Source organism: Leuresthes tenuis, unplaced genomic scaffold, assembly GCF_036924035.1.
Source record: "Leuresthes tenuis unplaced genomic scaffold, fLeuTen1.0.hap1 SCAF_18, whole genome shotgun sequence".
Taxonomy (NCBI): Eukaryota; Metazoa; Chordata; class Actinopteri; order Atheriniformes; family Atherinopsidae; genus Leuresthes; species Leuresthes tenuis.
Window position 1 is genome coordinate 3,591,693 of NW_027325372.1, and position 21,830 is coordinate 3,613,522.

The 21,830-nt window shown below is 43.0% G+C and overlaps 1 protein-coding gene across 1 annotated transcript in view; it reads right to left on the reverse strand.

The window, feature by feature from the left end:
• Nucleotides 1–4,044: 4,044 nt before the first annotated feature.
• Nucleotides 4,045–21,830, reverse strand: part of pou2f2a (POU class 2 homeobox 2a) — a 59,446-nt gene continuing 41,660 nt past the window's right edge. Inside the window, exons 2-16 of the mRNA XM_072371128.1 lie at nucleotides 20,456–20,515; nucleotides 20,262–20,290; nucleotides 17,931–17,987; nucleotides 16,249–16,407; nucleotides 12,896–13,156; nucleotides 12,686–12,800; nucleotides 12,475–12,566; nucleotides 11,776–12,015; nucleotides 11,552–11,693; nucleotides 9,516–9,664; nucleotides 8,869–9,066; nucleotides 8,708–8,756; nucleotides 7,989–8,127; nucleotides 6,946–7,019; nucleotides 4,045–5,613 (exon numbers count right to left, since the gene is read on the reverse strand). Of these exons, the coding sequence (XP_072227229.1) occupies nucleotides 5,234–5,613; nucleotides 6,946–7,019; nucleotides 7,989–8,127; nucleotides 8,708–8,756; nucleotides 8,869–9,066; nucleotides 9,516–9,664; nucleotides 11,552–11,693; nucleotides 11,776–12,015; nucleotides 12,475–12,566; nucleotides 12,686–12,800; nucleotides 12,896–13,156; nucleotides 16,249–16,407; nucleotides 17,931–17,987; nucleotides 20,262–20,290; nucleotides 20,456–20,515 (2,144 nt within the window). The 3' untranslated portion in view covers nucleotides 4,045–5,233. The remainder of the gene's footprint in view (nucleotides 5,614–6,945; nucleotides 7,020–7,988; nucleotides 8,128–8,707; nucleotides 8,757–8,868; nucleotides 9,067–9,515; nucleotides 9,665–11,551; nucleotides 11,694–11,775; nucleotides 12,016–12,474; nucleotides 12,567–12,685; nucleotides 12,801–12,895; nucleotides 13,157–16,248; nucleotides 16,408–17,930; nucleotides 17,988–20,261; nucleotides 20,291–20,455; nucleotides 20,516–21,830) is intronic.

The following is a 21,830-nucleotide window of genomic DNA, read 5'->3' on the forward strand; positions in this document are numbered from 1 at the left end:
AATCCAATAAATACATAAATAAAGAGTCAATAAATAAACGGAGAGACAAAATGGTTCATAAAATACACACTAATTTCCCGTCCCCACCCAAAAAAGCACACCTCATACAATAAATACAAATATTTTTTTCCAACAAAGAGCCCGTGAGAGATAAAGAGTTTTAAAGCTTTTGGTTCTTAAATCGTCGTCTTCGGTCTTCGTCAAAAGGATAAAAGTCCCCGCGTCTTCAAGCACGAGCAACAGGTAAGAGCAGGTGAACATATATCATTTCCTCCTACAGAAACCTAGAAGAACTAATGGTTACATTCCCTCTAAAAGTGGACATTAAGAGCCTTAAGTCTGCCTCGGACGTCTGTGCCCCCCCCCCATTTTAGCGTCTTTATCACCGGTTGCCTTCATTTCTGTGTCCGTTTAAATCAAAGCTTGTTGCTGGTTTCAACCGGGACCTTGTTTTCACATGTTTTCCCATCTTAAAGTTAAAAAAGTTCACAAATATGTTGATTAACTGCTTCGCTGCAAAGCTGTTTAAACCCATTCAGAGCCGGATGTGACGCACATTCGATCAAAGGTCTCGATTTAGAGTAAAATCCACCATTTTTTTAAATCTATGTGAGATGCTGAGAGATTTTCAACCTTTAGTTTAAGCAAACGTCTTCAAGGCTTTAATGGACGAACAGAACAGCGAAAAGGGAACATTTCCTACCTTTTGGAGGATGAAAATCACACTTTATTGACAAGTGGAACCATAAAGTGTAATAATCCGTGGTTATAAACTGTGAGATGGAAAAATATCCCTCGGTTGTTGTTTTCTGAGACTTTCCTCTTCCCAGAAACTACCCCATGGCTCACGTGCTCCTGCAGAAATAACCTTAAATTTTGCTAAAATGCGACCTCTAGTGGTCACCGGAGCAACTGCAAGTGAGGTTGCCAATTCATTTTAGTCCTAATCATGTTTTTTTTTAGCTAAGTAGCAACCCTAACCTCATAATATTATAATCCAAACCCGACCAGGTCGCAACAAAAGTGTTTTAGTACAGCGTTGCCACGGTTACGTCTGAAAGTAACCCAGAGGTGTGTAAAAAAACATCAGTTCTGGGTTGAAAGCGCTGCACAAGTGGCATTAGTGGCATTTAGTGGCGTCTGCTCTGATGTGGAGAAGCTCGAATGAGTCGCATTAACCTCCTGCTAATAGTCTGGATCGTGTTTAAAGTCAGATTAAAGCAAATTCAGGGATTTGCATGGAAACATGTTTTATGTGTTAGACAATAGCTGTTTACTAATCAATTTATAAAACTATTCACAGGCTTAAAGCTATAAAAAAAAGTACCAGAACCCACTGTCCCCTCAGCTTGGAATAAACTGTAAAATCACAGCTGGTCTCATTAAAATGAATTAAAACAAAGTTTTAAATATATTAGAAGCAGATATGTCGGGTTGTAACAGTTGTGATTGATTAATTCTGTCTCCATTTAGCCTTTTATGACTGTGGTGTTAAATTTGATGAGGTTTTGGAGTCTTAAACCTGTGTTAATTCAACTTATTGTGCTTTATATTGTTTCCTTTTTCTAATATGTATATTTGACTCTGTTTTAGTCTATTGTTGTGTTTGTTACTGCTGACCTGAGTTGCTGCTGTTTAAATAAATGTTAGGAATAATAAAAGCTTGTAACGTTATAGACTACGATGCATTAGCCTTGGACTAGCTTTAGCAACAAGCTAGCTCACGTTCTGCCTTCATCGGGTAAAAGGCTCTTCCTCAGGTGTCAGAATCTGCAGAATTTGGACCGTTTATACTTAATTTGTGGAGACATAATCAGAACAAGAAAAACTGGATTAAGTTTGTGAAGAGTGAAGCTCAAAGAAGCAACTTGATCACCTGCTGCCTTTGTTACCGATTGTATGAGCATGAACTGGAGTTAAATACTGTAGATTCATTTTGTGAGAGTCAGCACCGGACTGTGGAGGTTTCAGGGCTCAGGAGGAACTCCACAGGGTGGATGCTCATTGGATTTATTCTGGGCAGAGCTGCGGCGACAGAGAGTTCAAGATCACCACCAACACCCGGCTCATATTCCACCTGCTACCTTCACAGACTTTTACAGGAGATATTTAGGATAAACTGCTGGATGGAGTCCAGGACATGTGAATGTAATCCAAGCTTTAAGGGGACTGAAAGGTGTAACATCTGCTGTATTCCTTTGAGATTTAACTTAGAAGCAGTTTGCTTTGGTTAAAAACATTTGATTTGATTTTAAATCTGTTAATCAACGTCTTCACCGGCTTCTGAAAGCAGAGCGCAGTGATTTTAAGACTTATTCACTTTAATTAGTTTACGTTTGTATGAATTAGACAAACTCTGATTTATTTCTGACTTTAAAGGTATGAACAAACAGCCTTTCTGGTTATTTTTCTTTTCTTTTTTTTGGATTTCTGTGTGTCAGCTTCCTCGAAATGTATTCGTCCAAAACATTTCTGTTCTTCTAACCAAATATTTTAACCATTTGTGAGCTGGAGTAGAAGAGTGAAAGCATTGCGAAACGTTTCCTTTTGGAAGTCTGAGCCGTAAAATAGGATGAAGATGTGGGAAGAGGAAGTTTGTCTATCCCTGCTGACTCAATATTAGGCTTTAAAGGTTAAAAAGCTGTTTTTTTTCAGGATATGATCTAAATATCTCCACCACAAGCAGCTCAGAACCAAACGGAGGAGATCGGTATGATTAGAAAACGGTGAAAACAGGTCCCAGCTGAAAAATAATCCTATTATTCTGTGTTTAACGGTTTGGTTTGTATGCAGGAAAGTCTTTGCACACACACACACACACACACACGTTTCTGCTGAACCACTCGTACAACTTGTGCATTGGTTTGGTTGTTCTATTTGGTTTGGTTGTGTATCTAAAAAGGTTTTCGGTTTTGGCTTTTTCACACGTAACGTTCTGGATGGACTGAAAAGCTTTTTTTTTATATCTCGGAAGCTACATTTTCACAGTTGTTTCCAAGTTTAAAACCAAAAAAATTAAAAAAAAAGCACAACCGAAGAGACGAGCTATGAAAAGAGGCAACACTTCGCCGAAATCCCACCACCTCCCCCGCCCGGCACCCTCCCCTCCTCCTCCCCACCGGGCAATAAGTAAAAAGCAATGAGACAAATCCATACATCAGGACACACGATGGAAAGCAAAGAACGAAAAATAGATATATTCTCATAGTCAGTTTGTTGAGGTTATTCCTTATTTTATCCATCCAGGAAAAGAAAGTGAGAACAAAGCCGAGGTTTTCGGCAGAGGGAGGGAGCGATTCTGTCTGTTGATACAAGAACAGCAATCACAGTTAAAGACGAACAGACAGACAGGGGCTCACTCACCCCTCTTCTCCCCCATCCTCCCCCTCTTTGTTTGTATTTGGTTTGCTTACAGGTCAGTCACTCATACATAACTAGTAGCAGTAGAAGTAGCTTTTGGTTTTGGGTTACTTTTTGGTTTTTTGGTCTGCTGCTTCAAGCGCACCTCCTCCTGCTCCTCCTCTTTCCCTTCCTTCCTGCTCTCCCCCGGCAGCTTTTCGAACCTTTGGCTCCTCTGCTCCTGACCGCTTCTCCTCCTCCTCTTCTTCTCCTTGTTTCTTTTGGCCCTTTGATCTGATCTTTGGAGACAAAGGAGAGGGGCAGATGGGAGGGAGGGATGGAGGGCAGGGGTTTGGGGGCAGTAAGGGGAACGCCGGTGTTTCACCTCTTTCTTTTGTTCTTTTTTTTTTTTTGGTTTTGGTCTTTCTTATGCTTGTATTGTATGTGTGTTATTTCCCTTTGACACTGCTGAGGTTTTGTCTGGACACTGGTCTCCCGGGCGAATCCAGAGACAACACTGCCAGGGGCGATGCTTTGGTATCCAAGAGTGACTGTCTGGTGGTGGATGAGCAGTCTGGAAGATGACATGATGATGGTATGGGCGTGAATATGGTGATAAGAAATCAAAGAAGGCAAATGATGCAAAGAAAAACCAATTCCCAGTCTACTTGTGGTGGAAGTAAACCGTCTTTGGAGGCTGTGCAGATACGTGAACTTTGGTTTGAGCAACCGCTAACATAAAGATGAAGACAATCGATAACAAAATGTAGATAATCCCATAAATTAAACCAACAGTGACAAAAATCTGAATTTTTTTCAACCCTTTTTCACCCGGGAGGATTTAATGAATTTGAAAAAGCTGGCAAATTCCCAGGAAAGCTTGTTAAAAGTTATCTTTGTACTACAGCACAGGCGGATTAGCATCCCAGCTGACATGTTCGGTGATGCTAATCCGAAGCCCCGCCCACCCATCCATCCTTTGCTCCAGGCTCATGAAAACAAACGGTCGGCTGATCGCTGTAAAGCTGTAAAGAGAGAGGTAGGTAGACATCCTGCATGTGGAATCAGCTGTAAAACGGTGAGATAAGAAGTACCATAAAGAGCGATGAGTATAAAGTAATAGAAAAATAGATGTTTCGTTAATCTGAGACTGAAAATGGAAAAATAAATCTGGAGTGAGATGGAGGATGTTTGGCATGACACAGAATGAAGTACTAAGCTGATCCAGGACGGATCAAAATGCAAAAGTCTCTTTGAACTAAAGCTTTTCTCTCCGTTTGTTGGTTTTTTTTCCCTTTTTTCTTTTTTGGTTTTCAGTTTTTGGTATTTGGAGAATTTGGTTTACATCTTTGCGAGTGTGTGTTTCTCTTCGAGCATATTTTCTTAAAGATCTGGTTGCCACCACGTAACCTTCTGGGCTTGTTAAACAAGTCTCGTCTTTGCCTCCCATCCTTGGCTCTCAGTTTCGCTTTCATCCCTGCCCTCATCGAGATGTTTGCTTCGTTTTTTTCCCCGCAGCCTTTAAAAAGCCTGGCGTTCGCTCCCCGATGCCAAGCAGCAACACTCCTCAGCGCCACCTCTCCAGCTGTAGATCATTATTTGGTTTCAGATTTCCCCCCTTCGTTCTGCAGTTCTCCCTGTCCTCTCCATCCTCTGACTCTCTTTGCTTCCTCCTCTCATCCGTCTGGGTATATTTTTGGCTTCAGAAGACTTCAGCGGGGAGACGCGCAGAGAGAGACGACACCAGAGATGGATCAGACAGAGAGATGGCTTTGGTTGAAAGGCGAGGTTGTAGATTTGATTTTTAAAGCTCCTTAAATACTTCCTCCTCCTCCTCCTCCTCCTCCTCCTCCTCGTCCTGCTCATAGTGGATACTTTGGCTGTCAGTTAGCGATCACTCGGCCATGGCCCCTCCCAAAGGGGGTGGCGAAGCTTCGCTGAAGGAGCAGAACGAGGCTGGACTTGAGCAGGGGGATGCGGACTCCTCCGGGCATGAAGTCGGGCTCATGAGGTTGCTGGTGCCGGCGGGCGAAGACTGGCAAAAGGAGGGCCTTACGCCGCACCCACCGCTGCTGCTGACCAGTCCCATGGCGGGTGGCGTGGAGATTGTCGCCATGGAGCAGGTCACCATGGGGAGGAGGCCGGGACGGTTGAGGAAGAGAGAGGAGCGAAGGGAGGAGGGGACAGCAGGACCCCCGGGTCCGCCCAGAAGCATGTGACCCGGAGCCCCCTCCAGGCCGGAGATGGGCAGCTGACCGCTGCTGGCTGCCAGCGCTGCCGGAGGACGCCACAACAACGGCGAAAGGACAGCGGAGGAGGTGAAGGGAAGAAAGAATGATGGAAAAGGGAAGGAAACAAAGAGAGAAGTTAAAGGAAGTCAGTAATCAGATCATGAACACAAAGAGGAAACGAGGAAGTTTAAAAATGAGAAATATATCAACCGAGAACTCTTAAAAGGTCAGTTCACACAATTTACAACAAAACACGATCATTTCGTGGTGCTGAGAGCGTAAACAGACATGAAGCGGAGGCAGGAAGACGATTAAAATCCTGCACACAAAACCAAAAATGGGAAAATGACAAGTTTCCCAAAAACAAAACTTCAATCTTTCACTCGTTTTCATTCATCTAATTTGCACAAACTGACCCTTTACTGTTGCCCACGTTTAGAAGTGATGGTTATTGATCTTAAAGTTACATGCACATGCAAGATATGAGGCGTTTGTAAGTGTGAAATCCTGTTAACTGCATCCTCTTTAAGCCCAAAAACATAAAAATATGAGTGTTTTTCAAGGCCGTCGCTTCGCTAACATCCCAAGAGTCAAAAGACTTTTCAGTAAATAGTAACTGCAGCGGGCAGATTAACTCTCACTCAGCTGATAAACACTTTTATCCATTACAGCTCCATGAGTGTAAACATTCATAGCATGTGCGTCCCCAGAGGGAAGCAAAAAACCTGCAATCCTCTCTTGTCAACACCTCATTTCAGCCGCCTCGTTCTTCCCTCCGTCAGCCTAAAACTCTGTCAGAGCCGGCAGTGCCAGAGCGGCAGTTTCCACAACAGACTGTATCCTTCTCATCATCACATGGCCTGGAGGACGCCGGCTCTGAATGGCGCTCAACGGAGCTGCAGAAAAAGATGTGAATTGGCGCTATAGGCAGATGGAGCACGTGACGGACTCAAAGAGCAGCTTATTTGTGATGCTTAATTGATTTGGCAGCAGATCATCTCACTCAAAAAGGGGAATTTTGAGTGAAAGCTAGTTATTTAGCCACCAGGTTTTGATATTGTGAGGAAGGAGATTGTGTCTGTTCAGCTGTTGACTGTAAGCTCACTTGGCCTCCTAAGCTTTGCCATAAGGGCCCCTTGTCACTCTGCGATAATAGCAGGCTATTGTATTGGAATGAAATTGAATCTTTCACCATACTGAGCGATTCAAAAAGATTGTGCTGAGGAGGAGGAGTTTGGCAGGCTTGCTGTTGGCTGCCGTCCTCGGAGGCTTTGGGAGGAATTCATTTTGGACAGAGTGGATGAAGGATGAAATGGGAAGAGGTCTTTAGAAACGAGGACTCAGGGGGACAGTCTGCATGCACATGCACACACACCTTGCATGGTAGCCAGAGGATTACTGCCAATGAGGGCTTGGTTCATCCCTGTGCTTACTCCCATCATTGTGTTCCTGAAATGTGGATGAATCGCAAATTCACACACACACAAAGACATTCACACATGTAGAGAAAGATTTTGCAGGTTAAATAATGTAAATCCACTAATTCAGACCTAAAGACTCATGTTTTAGCATGAACTGCCCGCTAAAGGCCGTCACACACAGTTAGACGGTGCATGTCAAGTTAAGGGTGTTTTAATCAGAGCTCAGATGGCGGGACTCGAACCGAAAGGATGATATTCGTTCATCAGTCTGAAGCTTTTTCAGCTCACTTATTCACGTTGAAAACAGCAGAGAATCTCCTTTTCAAGAGCCCGTGGTGTAAGAATCACTCCATTTTAATCAAATTATTTCAGAAAATGACTGAAATAAAGTTACTGCAGCCTGTTAAGGCGGCTGAAGCCTAAGTTTGACCATCTTTCAGAACATCTCGATCTGTGAAGTAAGAATTCGTTCATTTGATTTGTCGTCGAGATGTTAAATAACGACTCTTATTCTTCAGGTTTATCTGATTAACTGATCTAATTATCTATCTTTATTCTGCTTTTGGAGCATTGGAGGTCTCTGTGGAGATAAGCGGCTGCCTTGCCCTGAGTTTGCTGCTGTTGCTACGCTGTTTGACACTGTTTACTGTTCATTTAGTTAATTTAATGAGAGCCTGAACGTAACAAACGTTCTTTTTTTAAGGTAAAATCCTGCGCTGCAGCTTTAATTTAATGATTGATTTGAAGAGGAGTTTCCATGTGATTTTGGACATTCGTTCATTTGATTTGATTAAATTATAATTGGCTTGAATTTGGCTGTAGCTTTGCTGCGATTTGGTGCTTTATGAGTAAATCTGGCTTGAATTTTAAGGCAGAAATAAGCATTCGAACCAAAAGACCAAAAATTGGACAATAAAACACATTTTAACCTTCTTGGAATACAATCTGTGCAAAAAGAGAAGCGATAGCCTCTCTGCAAACCATCGCTGACACTCACCCAGCGTTCAGGCCAGCGGCGCCGAGGCTGGGAGGAGCCGGGCTGGCTGTGCTATGAGGAGGCGGAGTCACAGAAGAGGAGATGGCAGCCGAGCTCACCGGAGTCATGGGGCAGGAAGCTGATGGTGACAAACCGGCGCCTGAGACGGAGGAGAAGAAGGATGAGGCTGATGCCGTGTGGCAGGTTCGGTGTCATTGTACTGGAGAGTTACGGTGTTGTTACTAAACAAACACTTTGGGGACAGCGCTCTTCATCAGCAGTCTGAGCTTTTCCAGCCTCCCTTCTCAGCAGAGTCAGTCTGCAGAGAAGTTCGAGGCTTTAAAGCGTTAGCCTCGGCTCAATGGGCCAATAAATTTCCAGCTGTGTTTGTTAGCCGTCAGGTCATTTGTCACATCTGACACACCTGGGATGGCTCACACTGTGGCTGAGGTCAATAAATCATGTGGACGAGTCATGAATCACGGAGGTAAACAACTCAAGATGGGAGCAGAGCCTCCGCGTTGTTGTCAACAAAACATCGTTGTTCTCTATTTCAGTCTTTCTCGTGAAGAAATCATTTTTTAAGTGATGATTTTTCAGTGTTTCTTCAATTCAGAAGAAGACTTCGACAACACAGACACACCAGCTTCTTCCAAATAAAGTCAGGACCGGTTTAATCTGCCGGTGGCTGACCTTTGGGTTCAAAAACACAACTCAGAAGCAAAGTAATTACAGCTCACCTGTTGTGCTGAGGCTGGTGGTGACCTGGGACAGACCCTGACTCGATATCTGGAGATATAGAAGAGAGGAGAGAGAAATTGCATCTCGCTGTCAAGCAAATATCAGCTGAGCTTCCGAAATCACACAATTAAGAGCGGTAGTTTGAGCGCATTCACGGTACCATGTGCGGGCTGTAGCAGGGGGCTTTGTGCGGCACGACGGGCGACGTCTGGCTGGGCAGGGGGGGGGTGGTGCTGCTGGACGGGTTGATGCGCTTCTCCTTCTGTCTGCGGTTGCAGAACCAAACGCGAATGACCTCCTTCTCCATGTTGAGCTGCTCCGCCATCAGCAGGATCTCCTCCGACGTTGGCTTCTGGTTCTGAGGAGGAAAACAACCCTGGAGACTAAATACTCAAAGGAAGGAGGACTGAAACCGCCGGCTTCTCTTTGTCTTTTTAAAACTGGATGAGTGACAAATAACACGGAAATTAAATGTGAAGGTAAATAAATAAAAGGATGAATTAATTCAAACAGAAATATCAACATGTCACATTTTAGAAATCATTGAATGTGTCTTTTTATCTTTTTATATGATTGTATTTATTGCCATCTTTTTTATTTTATTTCTTTTTAATTTAGTCGGTCTCAATCCTCCATATAAGAAGGACAAAACCGTTCTATAAATAAAATCCTTTTATCATTTCCATGAAGCAAAAGCTGAAACCTGCATCATTTGATTTGGTGCAAATAGATCCTAACACGAGCTTATGATGTGATTTAGAAGCCATTTTGCGTTCATGGCGGTCTGATGATGGGTCGAACTCGTACCGTGCTGAAGTTTCGCTCCAGGGCCACGCGCACATTGGTCTCGATGCTGGTGCGTTTCTTCCGGCGGCGTCCGGGTAGACCCTCGATGCCAAGCATGGGGGAGGAGATGGAGGAGGGGCTGGGCAGCATGCTGTCCACAGCCATCGTCTCTGCAAGAGAAGAAGAAATACAGAGAATGAGAGAAAAGTTCACGAAGACGAGCAGGAAAATGTGCAGAGAAGGAAAATCAGGCACGAAGAGTTAAGAGTGATTCAGGTGATGTGAAGGATTTAGTTAATTTAGTCTCAGAAAGGAAACCACAACATGCTACAGAACACCTGGAGGCCCCAATTTAAGGCTTTTTACTGCAAAAATAGAGAATTCTTCAAGCATCTTTTAAGGATTCCTAAAAGGTTTCAGACAGTTCAAATATACAAAGTATTCCAAGCAAAAAATGTTGAAATGTAAGAAAATTTAGGTTGTTGACATGAAAGAGTCGAAGGTTTTTACAGGTGAGACTCAGGAAATCCAAAAATAATCTAAAAAATCTGATAAAATACATTTTAAACAGCATAGAAACTGATTGTTGCATAAATCAAGCTAAGAATGAACAACCTAAACGACCCAAAAGTTCTCAAAATCTAAAAAAGAAACTGTTCTTTGCACTTTCTTAAGATTAAATTAATCAGTAAATAATCCAAACAAACTAATAAAAACAGATTTAATCAGTAAAGTAGTTCAGTTGATCATTAATCTGTAAAAAATTACAATTATTTTTAATAATCAGCATCTTTCTGATGCTGATTCAGTCCTTTTCACTGATCACTTTCACTTCATTAAGCCATCACTCGTCCTTAAGGATTGCAGAAAGAAGCGCTCAGTGCCACATCAAGGTGTGCTCGCACATATCAAGCCGGCATTGCCGAATCTGCTGAGTGACGACAGCGTTGCTGGTTTAAGCGGCGTGTTCTGGCTCAGCGTTTTAAGTGCAGGGTGTATGCAGGTATACAAAGAACTGCTCTTGCAAAGGCTTCTGTCCCAACTGGGTCCCTCCGTTGGTCCCAGGATTGTCGTCTAGCAGCTCCTACACCACGCCTAAGACAATCCAAACTCTGTTCATGTGTCGTCCCACGATGGTGGAATGACCTACCGAGCGCTACCAGAACAGGGGCGTCCCTGTCTATCTTCAAGAAGCTCCTGAAAACCCAGCTCTTCAGAGAGCATCTCCTATCCCAGCACTTACCTTGTACTTCCCTACCCCCTCTATCTCTGCACTTTATCTTTCTGCTCTTCCTTCTATGCCTGCACCCTATCTCTACTCTGTCCCCTCGGACAGAGTCGGACTCCTGGGTTCCTTCTATGTAGCTTATTGTTAGCTTTTTATAAAGCTGTTATATCTTCATTTGTAAGTCACTTTGGATAAAAGCGTCTGATAAATACAGAAACAGAAACTCTATGCTTGACCGAATAGTTCATAACACATTGTTCTGCAGTTATTTCAGTTTTACTCTGACTTTAAGGTCAATATTGAGAATCCTGGCACCCAAAAGAAAATCCTCGGTGCAAGTAGGACCCGAAAATTAGCCAAAATTCTATAAGAAAAGGTCACATTTTGTCTAAAAATGGATTCGTCAACCAACATTTCACAATGATGTGGTTGATGATGCACCTTTGTGACAACATCTGCACTGAAATAAACCAAATAACAGCTAAAACGTGAATAATAAAGTCTTTCTGCACTTCCTTCTATGCCTGCACCCTATCTCTACTCTGTCACCTCTGACAGAGTCGGACTCCTGGGTTCCTTCTATGTAGCTTATTGTTAGCTTTTTATGTAGCTGTTATATCTTCATTTGTAAGTCGCTTTGGATAAAAGCGTCTGATAAATACAGAAACAGAAACAGAAACTAAGAATTAAGTGCACCCTCTTTTGAAAACCTCCCTGATGCGCCCGCCCTTCTCTGTCAGATTTAGAGATGGGGTTTAGGCACTAATCTGTAATTGATGAAGTCGTTATAGGGCACCTCCCTCCGTCCAGCTGAAGCTTGGAGGCTCACCTGCGTCACCCAGCCACTTCTCCAGCAGCGGTTTCAGCTTGCACATGTTCTTAAAGCTCAGGTTCAGAGCTTCAAAGCGGGAGATGGTAGTTTGGCTGAAGTCGTTGCCGTACAGTTTGCCCATCGCCACGCCGACATCGCCCTGATGAAGACAGATAATCCGCGTCAGCACACAGATTCTGGCACACGTAAACATACCAACGCCGCGGTCCACCTTCTCTTACCTGCGTGAATCCCAGCTTTATGCGTCGCTGTTTGAATGTGCGAGCGAACTGCTCCAGCTCCTCCAGGTCGCTGGGCTCTTCCCCCATGTGTCCCCCCTGGCTCCCTGCAGTCAGGCTGGAGGTTAATGAGGAGGCCATGGCGCTGCTGGAGGCAGACGAAGCTCCCCCAGACGTAACTCCGACGCCGCTGCTTCCGCCTCCACCGCTGCTTCCGCTTCCCGCATCACTGCTCTTCTCCCTCTGTAACATCAGGAGGTGCTTTACTCATTATTTCTTTTATTTTGAGCATGTGAGGCCCAAGAAATCAAAATGAAACCTTAAACCCTGGAATTTGCATTGCTGAAAAAGCAAATTTGTCTTTTTCATGGGAGGCCACGGCAGCATCAAAGCTGTGACCCTGTGAGCGTTCAGGAGACTAATTGACCAGATATCATGCGTGATATCCGCAGAGGACACCGGTTGTTGTGACCACGAAGCCCTCGTTGGATCAGAAAAGGCGTTCATTATGAACAGAGAATCATATGGAAAAGCACGTTTTATTGAAAACAAACAGGCTGCTGCAGCAGTCGGGAAGATGAAGGAAAAAAAGGTTTGTTTCTTTAAACCTGCAGCAGATACAGGCTGATAGAGTCAGCCTGACAGACAACCTGAGACGCTCCTTTTGTTTCCCACAAGGACTCTCACAGAAAGATTTACTACCTGTGCTTGGAGTCCCATGCGAGGTGGGGTTGTCAGTAGTCCCCCTGCGCTTTGCTGAGGTAGCTGCATCATATTTGGTGTCGAGAGCAAACCTGAGAAAGAAGGCCAACCACTTAAAAACCACAACCAACAAAGTGATCATGTTCTGAAGATAGAATGCTGAAGCGGCCGTTTTAAACCTTCAGGTGTGAACATCTTGCTGTTTTCTCACCCTGCTGCGGCTGCTGTGCCTGTGCTGGCTGGGACAGGAGGAACTGGGCCGGAGACTGGAGGGGATGACCCGGCATCAAAACCAGCTGCTGGAGCTGCAACAGCTGCTGGATGTCCTGCAGCGCAGACATGTTGCTCAGTGTGAAGCCAGAGCAGAGGAAACAGACCGCACCGAGCGTTGCGTTTAAGACAGCGAGCAAAGTTTTCGTACCTGTGCTGTGAGCTGAATGGGCTGAGACAGGGCCAGCTGTGGAGGCGGGGCTTGGACTGTTTGCTCCTGTTTGCTCTGCTGCTGCTGGGGTTGTGATGCGTTCTGCTGCTGCTGTTGTTGCTGGTTGGCCTGTTGCTGCGCAGCGGCGTGGGCGGCGTGCGCGGCATGGGCGGCGTTCGACTGCTGAACGGCTGCCGCCAAGAGCTGAGCCTGAGCCTGTTGGAGGAGCAGCTGCTGCTGGGCCGGGAGGAGAGCGGCAAGCTGGGAGAGAGGAAGAGGGGACAGGAGGTGAAGATGTAAACATGCAGTGAAGAAGCAGAAGTGAGGGACAGTTACGACATGAGAAAAGAAGCAGAATGAACACGTGAAGGAAGAGTTCAACAAAAGTAAGAGAAGAGAGAAGTGTCAGCGAAGCAACCCCAGAGCAGAGCTGTTTGTTACTCTGTTAACGGACAGCATGCCAGAGCAGGACAAGCAAGAAAAGCAAACCAATTATTTCAAAGAAGTCATAGCTCAGGAATTTCACTTTACAGCAAAAACTACAGGGAAGGATTTTACTGGGATTGTGCAAGAGAATTCTTGTTCTTCAAGGCGTCAACGTAAATACTATATATGTTCCTGATTCCTACTGCATGACAGTCAGTTCAATTCAATTCAGTTTTATTTATAAAGCGCCAAATTACAACAAATGTCATCTCAAGGCACTTAAGTAATATAGTCCAATTCAAGCCAATTGGAATTCAATTAATTGTAATCATAATCCAGTTAATTAATTTAAAAATAATCCAATTAATTCATATCGAGCCAATTCAAATAAATAATATCCCAGCTAAGGAAACCAACAGATTGCACCGAAACTTGTCTTCGGTCTAATCTCCCGTCCTGAGTGAGCCTGAGGGACTGTGGAAAGGAACGACTCCCTTTTAACAGGAAGAAACCTCTGGCAGAACCAGACTCAGGAAGGGTGGCCATCCGCCTCGACCAGCTGGGGTTTCATAGGACAGAAAAGAGGGGGGAACCATAATAGCATTCAAAGGATACCTGTTGGAACAGGGAAACGCAAGTTAATAACCACAATAATGTCACAGGTACATAATATCATCTGAGAAATTAAACAGGGAAAAAGGAGCAAAGTGAGGAAAGGTGTGACAGATGAGGCCCCCAGCAGTCTGAGCCTATAGCAGCAGAACTATGGGATGTTTCAGGCTCACCTGAGCCATCCCTAACTATAAGCTTTATCAGAAAGGAAAGTTTCAGCCTGATCTTAAAGGTAGAGAGGGTGTCTGCTTCCTGAAGCCAAACCGGCAGCTGATTCCACAGAGAGGGGCCTGATAACTGAAGGCTCTGCCTCCCATTCTGCTTTTAGGGGCCTGATAACTGAAGGCTCTGTCTCCCATTCTGCTTTTAGGGGCCTGATAACTGAAGGCTCTGCCTCCCATTCTGCTTTTAGGGGCCTGATAACTGAAGGCTCTGCCTCCCATTCTGCTTTTAGGGGCCTGATAACTGAAGGCTCTGCCTCCCATTCTGCTTTTAGGGGCCTGATAACTGAAGGCTCTGCCTCCCATTCTGCTTTTAGGGGCCTGATAATTGAAGGCTCTGCCTCCCATTCTGCTTTTAGGGGCCTGATAACTGAAGGCTCTGCCTCCCATTCTGCTTTTAGAAACTCTGGGAACCACAAGTAAACCTGCAGTTTGGGAGCGAAGTGCTCTGTTAGGAAAATATCTAACAATGAGATCTTTAAGATATGATGGAGCTCGGTCATTAAGAGCTTTATATGTGAGGAGAAGAATCTTAAATTCTATTCTGAATTTAACAGGGAGCCAATGAAGAGAAGCTAAAACTGGAGAAACATGATCTCTGCTGTTAGATCTCATCAGAACTCTGGCTGCAGCATTTTGGATCAGCTGGAGCTGCTTTTCAGAGAATCTGTGGGACAGCCCAATAATAAAGAATTACAGTAGTTCAGTCTGAAGTAACAGATGCATGGAGCAGTTTCATCACTCTGAGACGGGATATTCCTGATTTTAACAAAATCTACCAAGTTTGTTGCAGAACCAGAACACATGTGCCAATCTACCATCAGACTGTTTACATGTTATAAAAACAGTAAAGTTTTAGTGTACATTAATCCAGCTGAACCAATAAAGCTTTTGTAAGAACTGGAAATCAGCCCATTAAGGCTCATTTAAAGCGTTTCCAGACGGTCGCTCTGCTCTAATAAAATCCTGATTTTATAACCACAGAATCATCATTAAAGTAGCTTAAAGATGGCGTCTGTGCCGTGAATTCAGCTGGACTTACATGGACCATGATGTCCCACAGAAGAAGTTAGAAGGAGCAGAACATATGTATGGAAAACCGAAACTGCCATAATCCGCAAAAAATACAAAAATACTGTTTTACAAATATGATGTTAAAGAAATATTTTTTTATGATTTAATTTTAAACTTGTGTTTAAATCTTCTGTCACTTAGTTTTAAATTCTATTTGTTATTTAAATTTTTTCTTTATTTCTTACTTCTGTATTTATTTCTGTTACTTTCCTTAAAATTGTATTGATCTAGTTCTTTTCACCATAAATTTTTACATTTAATCATTCTCGCTAATAAATAAAATCTGAAGCAATCTCTTGAAAAGCTGCAAAAAAGAAACGTAAATATGACCCGTTTCCACTGAGTGGTTTAAACTGAATTAACTAAACTGTGTAGTGTCATCAGAGGGTGGTCGTTGCTTCGTGTATTAATTCAGTAAAAGAAGTAGCTGTTCTAACCAGAAAAAAAGGAAAAACAACAACAGCTGCAGAGGACATCTGCAAGATAAATAGATAAAAATAGATAAATAAAGAGAGTTCTTCTTTAGGAATTACTTAAATCTCTGGGAATATCTGGGATATTACATCATATCTTGGAAGATGGCTCAGAGGAGAAACAGCTAATTTAATCAAAAACAGGAATGAAAACACGGCTAATTGACACTCATAAAGATAAAGATCAGTCCTGAAACCCATTCAGGATGTCAAAACTCCCAATTACAAATTACGAGTACATCACACAAGACTCAACATGTGGACTGAGATCCTAAAGAGGGGAAAAAGCAGAGTATGAAAGGAGATCTTTCTTTCTTTATTCACACAACAACTGAGATCAACACATGTCAAAGAGTGTGGAGACGAGTTAAGATCACATTTATGTGCTTCTTTTGTATAAAACCACTCGTTAAGTGGCTGAAATGAGAAAAATGTGCTTGTCCCAGACTGCACTGCATGTTCTACGCTCAGCATGCTCAGTATCAAGCAGGTGAAACCATTTTCATGATTTGTATTTATATAAATTCTTGGTTGTGTGTTTTCTCACCCCTGCTAGCTGACTGCCAGCTAGCATCAGCTGCGTGTGATGGTGTTGAGTTTGCTGCTGCTGCTGCTGCTGCTGCTGCTGCTGCTGCTGCTGCTGCTGAGAAGGGGGAGCTGGAGGCGCCGAGCTGTGTGTTATCTCTAAGCTCTCTTCACTCTTTCTCTGAAAGAAAAAACAAATTCAAGTTTAAGAAGGAGTCATCCCCGAAAGATGCTACATTATTGTCACTAGGGCTGAGCAATTTGATCGATATTACGATATTTATCGAAAGTTTGTATCGATTTTTCAGCCCCGAGTATCGATACATTGAGTGTGTTCCACCTGGCACTTTCCTCGCTACGGTGGCCCTGAAGTGCAAATCAAAACTTCAGTGTCAAGCTAAAAAAAGCTGTTCAGAACAGGCCACTTGCTGCACTTTTTAACTCTCCCATTTTCATTATAATTCTGCATTTTATTTACTTTTCAAAGGCTTGCAAGCTACAATTTGCGCTGTTTCAATAAATTAAACAATTTTTCTCACCATTTGCAAGCTGTTGACTAATATTGTGTAATTTATGCTTTCAGTTCCTTTACTTAAATCCAAGTCAATGGAACACTCAACACCAAAATCACACTATCTTTCAGAAGATGATGTAAGTGTATCGCATCAAATCGCATCGAATCGTTGGCTGAACATCGTGTATCATATCGTATCGTGAGATTAGTGTATCGTCACACAGTTACACACACTCAGAGCTGATGTGTTCACCCAAATATCGTTTTTCTCTGACAGTCTGACTTTCTTTGATGTTTAGCTGGTGCTCCACCTCCTATAAAGGTTTTATAATCTCGCACTGGAGGTGAGAAAGTATCTGCTTGGCTACAGGTGTCTGAAAATCACAGGGTAAAAAACCTATTACTTCTCTCTTTGTGAAGCAAACATTGCCTGCTGCAAAGATCCGACAAGTTTGTCTTCAACATGGTTTCACTCAAGAATGAGAAAGGAAGATGAACAAGAAACACAGAACTAAATATGAATGCTGTGAAGCTGAGGTGCTGCAATAGTTTCTGTACAGAGGGATAGGTTTCTCAAGAGGAAAAGAGGACAAACCAGAGTTTTCAGGTGAAGAAATAAATGTTTTCTTCATACTATTAATTTTGACTTGATGCTGACCACACAGGACAAGTCAATCTCTCTGCCTTTCATGGTGTCAGAAAGATCCATTAGCTCCTGACCTCTGACCTCTCGCTGTTGTTACCTGCTAACATCCCTGTCATTTCCCATCCATCATGGCTGCACTGTGCTCTTTTATGTCTGTCACTCACTGCCACCTCATATTCTGCCCTCCTCTGGCCTTTTTTCTTCACAGCAATGCACAATAAGTGTTCACACAGCAGCTGATTTGCTTATCAGAAGCCATATAACGCACACGCATCCATAAAATAACTCATATAGGCACATAAAAATGCATCTATTTAGCCATATCAACAGCCAAATTACATTTAAGGCAATTCAATGTAAAGAAATCTAATATCTAAGCTTTTTTAAATGGGGAATAAACACAAAGACTTAACTTCTCACGGCCTCTTTTAGAGGTACTCGAGTAAGGATTCCTCGGGTTCAAAAAGCTTTTCAGTATTGAATATTTAGAGGAGCTTATGAGCTTATATTGAACCAAACAACACACACATACACACTGGCTCACCTTGCTGCCAGCTGGTGTTGGAGAGAGGCTGTAAGGGCTGGTTTTCATTGTCTGGACCTGCAGCGAAGCGAAAATACACACAATCAATATCATCTGATGACAGATACAGATCCCAAATGTAATCTGTATCAACGGGTTTCCGGCTAATTACAGTAAGAGTAATCTGCAGAACGATGGGGACAACAACAAATCTCTGGTGCTGCCGGGTGAAGAGTTGAACAAAAATGGAGATCAACGTGATAAAAATGATTCTCTCAGACGACTCCGCTGTAAGAAAAAGGCTAATTTGTTCAGTAAGAAAGAGAAGCTGTAAACAGCTACTGTACGGCGCAAATAATGAAACCGAGGAGGCGCCTCAGCTGCTTCATTAAAGTAGCAGCAAAGAATCCGGCTAATTCTCTTGCTCTTTGGCGCCCCCTACAGCTTAACGCAACACAAGTAAATCTCCACGCGAGCCCTGCACTTATTTACAAGTTAAATTGTTGTCACGTTAAAAGAAAAACGCCATTAAAAGCCAAAGAGAATGTCAAGCAACCGTAAAGCAAAGCGCTGCGGTGCAGGGCCGGGAACCAAAGTCGTGAACTGCGGTATCTCAGCCCCGAGGGCAGTTTCAGTGCATAATAAAAGTGACTGTACTTCAAAATGAGCCAGAAACACAGAGTTTTAAGGTTCACTAACTTCTCTAGTGTTGCTTTAAAGCGAGCCAATGCAAACGTACACTGGAAAAAGCATGAAGAGCAGACATTTTCCTGGATTTAGAACAAAACCTGAGCCTCGTTGGAGACTTATAGCTCAGGCTCCCTTAACAGTAGAAACATCGTTAAGAGTTTAACCGGATCACGTAACATCGGACTTTTACCTTCTGAGGTAGCATCTCAGTGGGCTTTATAGCTTCTACACAAATGCAGTTTGATGAAGTCGTCCCAGTAGACGAGTGTGTAGAAAGCCCCCCGATAGCCGCCAATAACAACAACACAGCAGCTATGAGCTAACAGAGCTATAGCACACGTTCATTCATTCATTCTTCTTAAAGTATTGGTGAAATAAAGACAGATAATGCCTTATTTAGAGGCTGCATCCTCTAAGCCCCGTTCTCTCCGTTATATGGATCTCCAGTTATCTAAATATCTTCTGAAGGACGCCGACTTTCACCAAACTGTTCTCTGTGAGCAGATGAACGTATTTTATGCCAGAAATAAGGTTTAAAAATACCGGAGTTCCCCTTTAAGACTTAACAGAAAAACACCAGCATGGCTTCTCATCTCACTCAGTACCACAAAAATCTGCATAATTCCAGTAAGAAGTGTCAAAACTGTGGTTCCCCTTTAATTTGATTATAACATTAAAACATTATAACATAAACATTATTAACATTATTAAACATTATTAACCAGAAATAAGGTCTAAGTTTTAAAATACCGGAGTTCCCCTTTAAGGATCTTGAAATTTGGGGATTTTTTCCACAGTGTGGTGATGTCACACAAATCTCATTATAATATAATCAGAAACTACTCTCACGCTTAAAATTTCCCCTCTATATATACAATTTCTCCTCTCCTTTCACCCAAATGTGGATAACACTATGACAGGCCTTACAGTTTTCTCTCATGAAGCCTCAGATAACACAGCGAGTTCACCCCCAAACTCCAATTCCCTTCCATTATATCTGAGAATACACTGAAGGTTTTCTTCAGATTTGGAGGTGAGGGGCCTCTTTAACCCACCGTAAAAACTACATAATACACAGCAGGTTCATAAAGAAACACACCTGTGTGTACCTCACAAGATTCTGCCACTCACAGCTCAAGAATTGTTTTGCTGCGATTGATATTTTTGGCAGAGCGAGTGTTTCTTTGAGGCTTGTGCCGTGCGCTCCTGCAGGAAATCATTCAGAAGGGTTGAACAGTAGCTCTAACACACGAGTGCTTTTCTAATTGAACTATTCCACAGGAGCTTATTGGTTTTATGTTGGATTTTAATAAGAAAAGCTCATTTCCACATTTACAGTATTTCATATGAATATTTTAGAAGCGAATCCAGGTTCTAATATTTACTGAAGCGTTAAAAACGCAGCCTTGTTTCAGGAGCCTTGAGAAGGTAAAGGTGTCACCTTTGTGCTGTTTGTCAGTCACAGTGAAGGCAGGAACTTCCAGGTGACAGGTGTCGATCGACAGAAGAGCAAAACGCTCTTTTTTTACCGCTTTTCTAAGCCGAACAAGCGGCTTCTTTGTCCTTTGGTGACGTGACTGGTGAGCGAATATAATAATAATAATAATAATAATAATAATCATTCAAGTGCAAAAGTGGTCATAGATGCAGTAAAAGACCAACCTGGTCATCAGGGCTGTTTCTGTCAGAATCTGAAAAACAGGGAGAGACACACTCGTGTTAAACAGTGCACACACACGTGCATTAATGTGTGTTTTGCACATGTGGGCAAAAGTGAAAGATTCACAGGAAAACGTGAGTCTGATGCTTTCAGAGATCATTAATGTGTGTTCATGACTGTTAAAAGTGCATTATACCTGAGCTGTCCCCTGGATATTCTGCTCCAGGCTCCCCTGATGCTTTGGACATCCTGATATCTGCAGCAAACAGACACACATCAGTCAGGTGCATGGAAAACACACACAGATATGTACGGTAAGAACCCAGGTAAGTCGGGAAAAAGCCGTAAAAATGTCCTTTAACCGACTCAGATAACTGTGAACATGACGCACACGTACACAGTATCTGGAGGTGAAATAAAGTAATTAAAGCATTATTAATGTTAAGAAAGTATATAATCAAGCTGATGAATATGAAATGACCTCAAGAAATGTGTTTAAATCATCATGAAATGCATTTATAACACTATTTCTACGAAAGCATGAACAAAAACTTAAAATTTGGAATTTCTTCATTCAGTTTTTACTTTTATTTCACAGATACAAGAACAAAGGAAATTATTTTCAGTGTCTTCACAGATCAGCTTCATTATATTTGGAGAACAGAAGCAGCAACACTCAGTAAAGTTGTTCCAGACTCATGTTTCCCATCGTGTTCCTTCAGCTTCCTTTAATGACTCTTTTTAATGATTTGGGACCTGAGTTTTTCACAGGAATCTGAGTCCATTCCTGCTGAATCCCAGATTCCAGCTGCTCAGCAGTCCCTGGTTGCTGTTGTCTGGTTCTCCTCTTCATGATGCTCCAACATCTGCAGCAGGAGACAGATGTGGACTGCAGGCAGGCAGCCGAGCTCACACACTCTGTGTGTCTGAAGCTGCTGGAAGTCCTGCAGAATGAGGTCTGGCATCGTCCTGCTGAAATAACCACAGAAGTCACCTTGATGGCAGCATCTGTCTCTCCAGAACTCCAACATCCAGCTGTGCATCAGTGGTACCTTCACCCAGATGAAGCCCTCCATGCCCTGGACTCTGATGCAGCCCCATACCATCACAGACGCTGGCTTTAAACCTTCCTCTGAGAACAGCCTGGATGCTCTTTCTCAGCAGTTTTTCCCAGAAGCAGCTGAAACGTGGACTCATCTGCCCACAGAACACGTGTCCACTGTCTTTCTGTCCATCTGAGATGAGCTGGAGTCCAGAGAACTGGGCCGAGGTTCTGCTCAGAGCTGATATATGGCTTCCTCCTGGTGTGATGCAGCTTCAGCTCACATTTCTGGATGCAGCCGTGGACTGTGTTGAGTGGAAATGCTTTTCCCAGCTCCTCCTGAGCCCATGTGGCTGTATGGATCATGGTGGCCTGACGGTTATTATGCACTCGTTTCAGTTAGAAAATGTTCAAACAATCTAAAAATATATCAGATTTAAGTTATTGAGAAAGTTTCTGAACAACTGTGGAATCGGGGTTATGTATAAATTTCACTAATCTCCAGTTTATTACAGAATAATAACATACA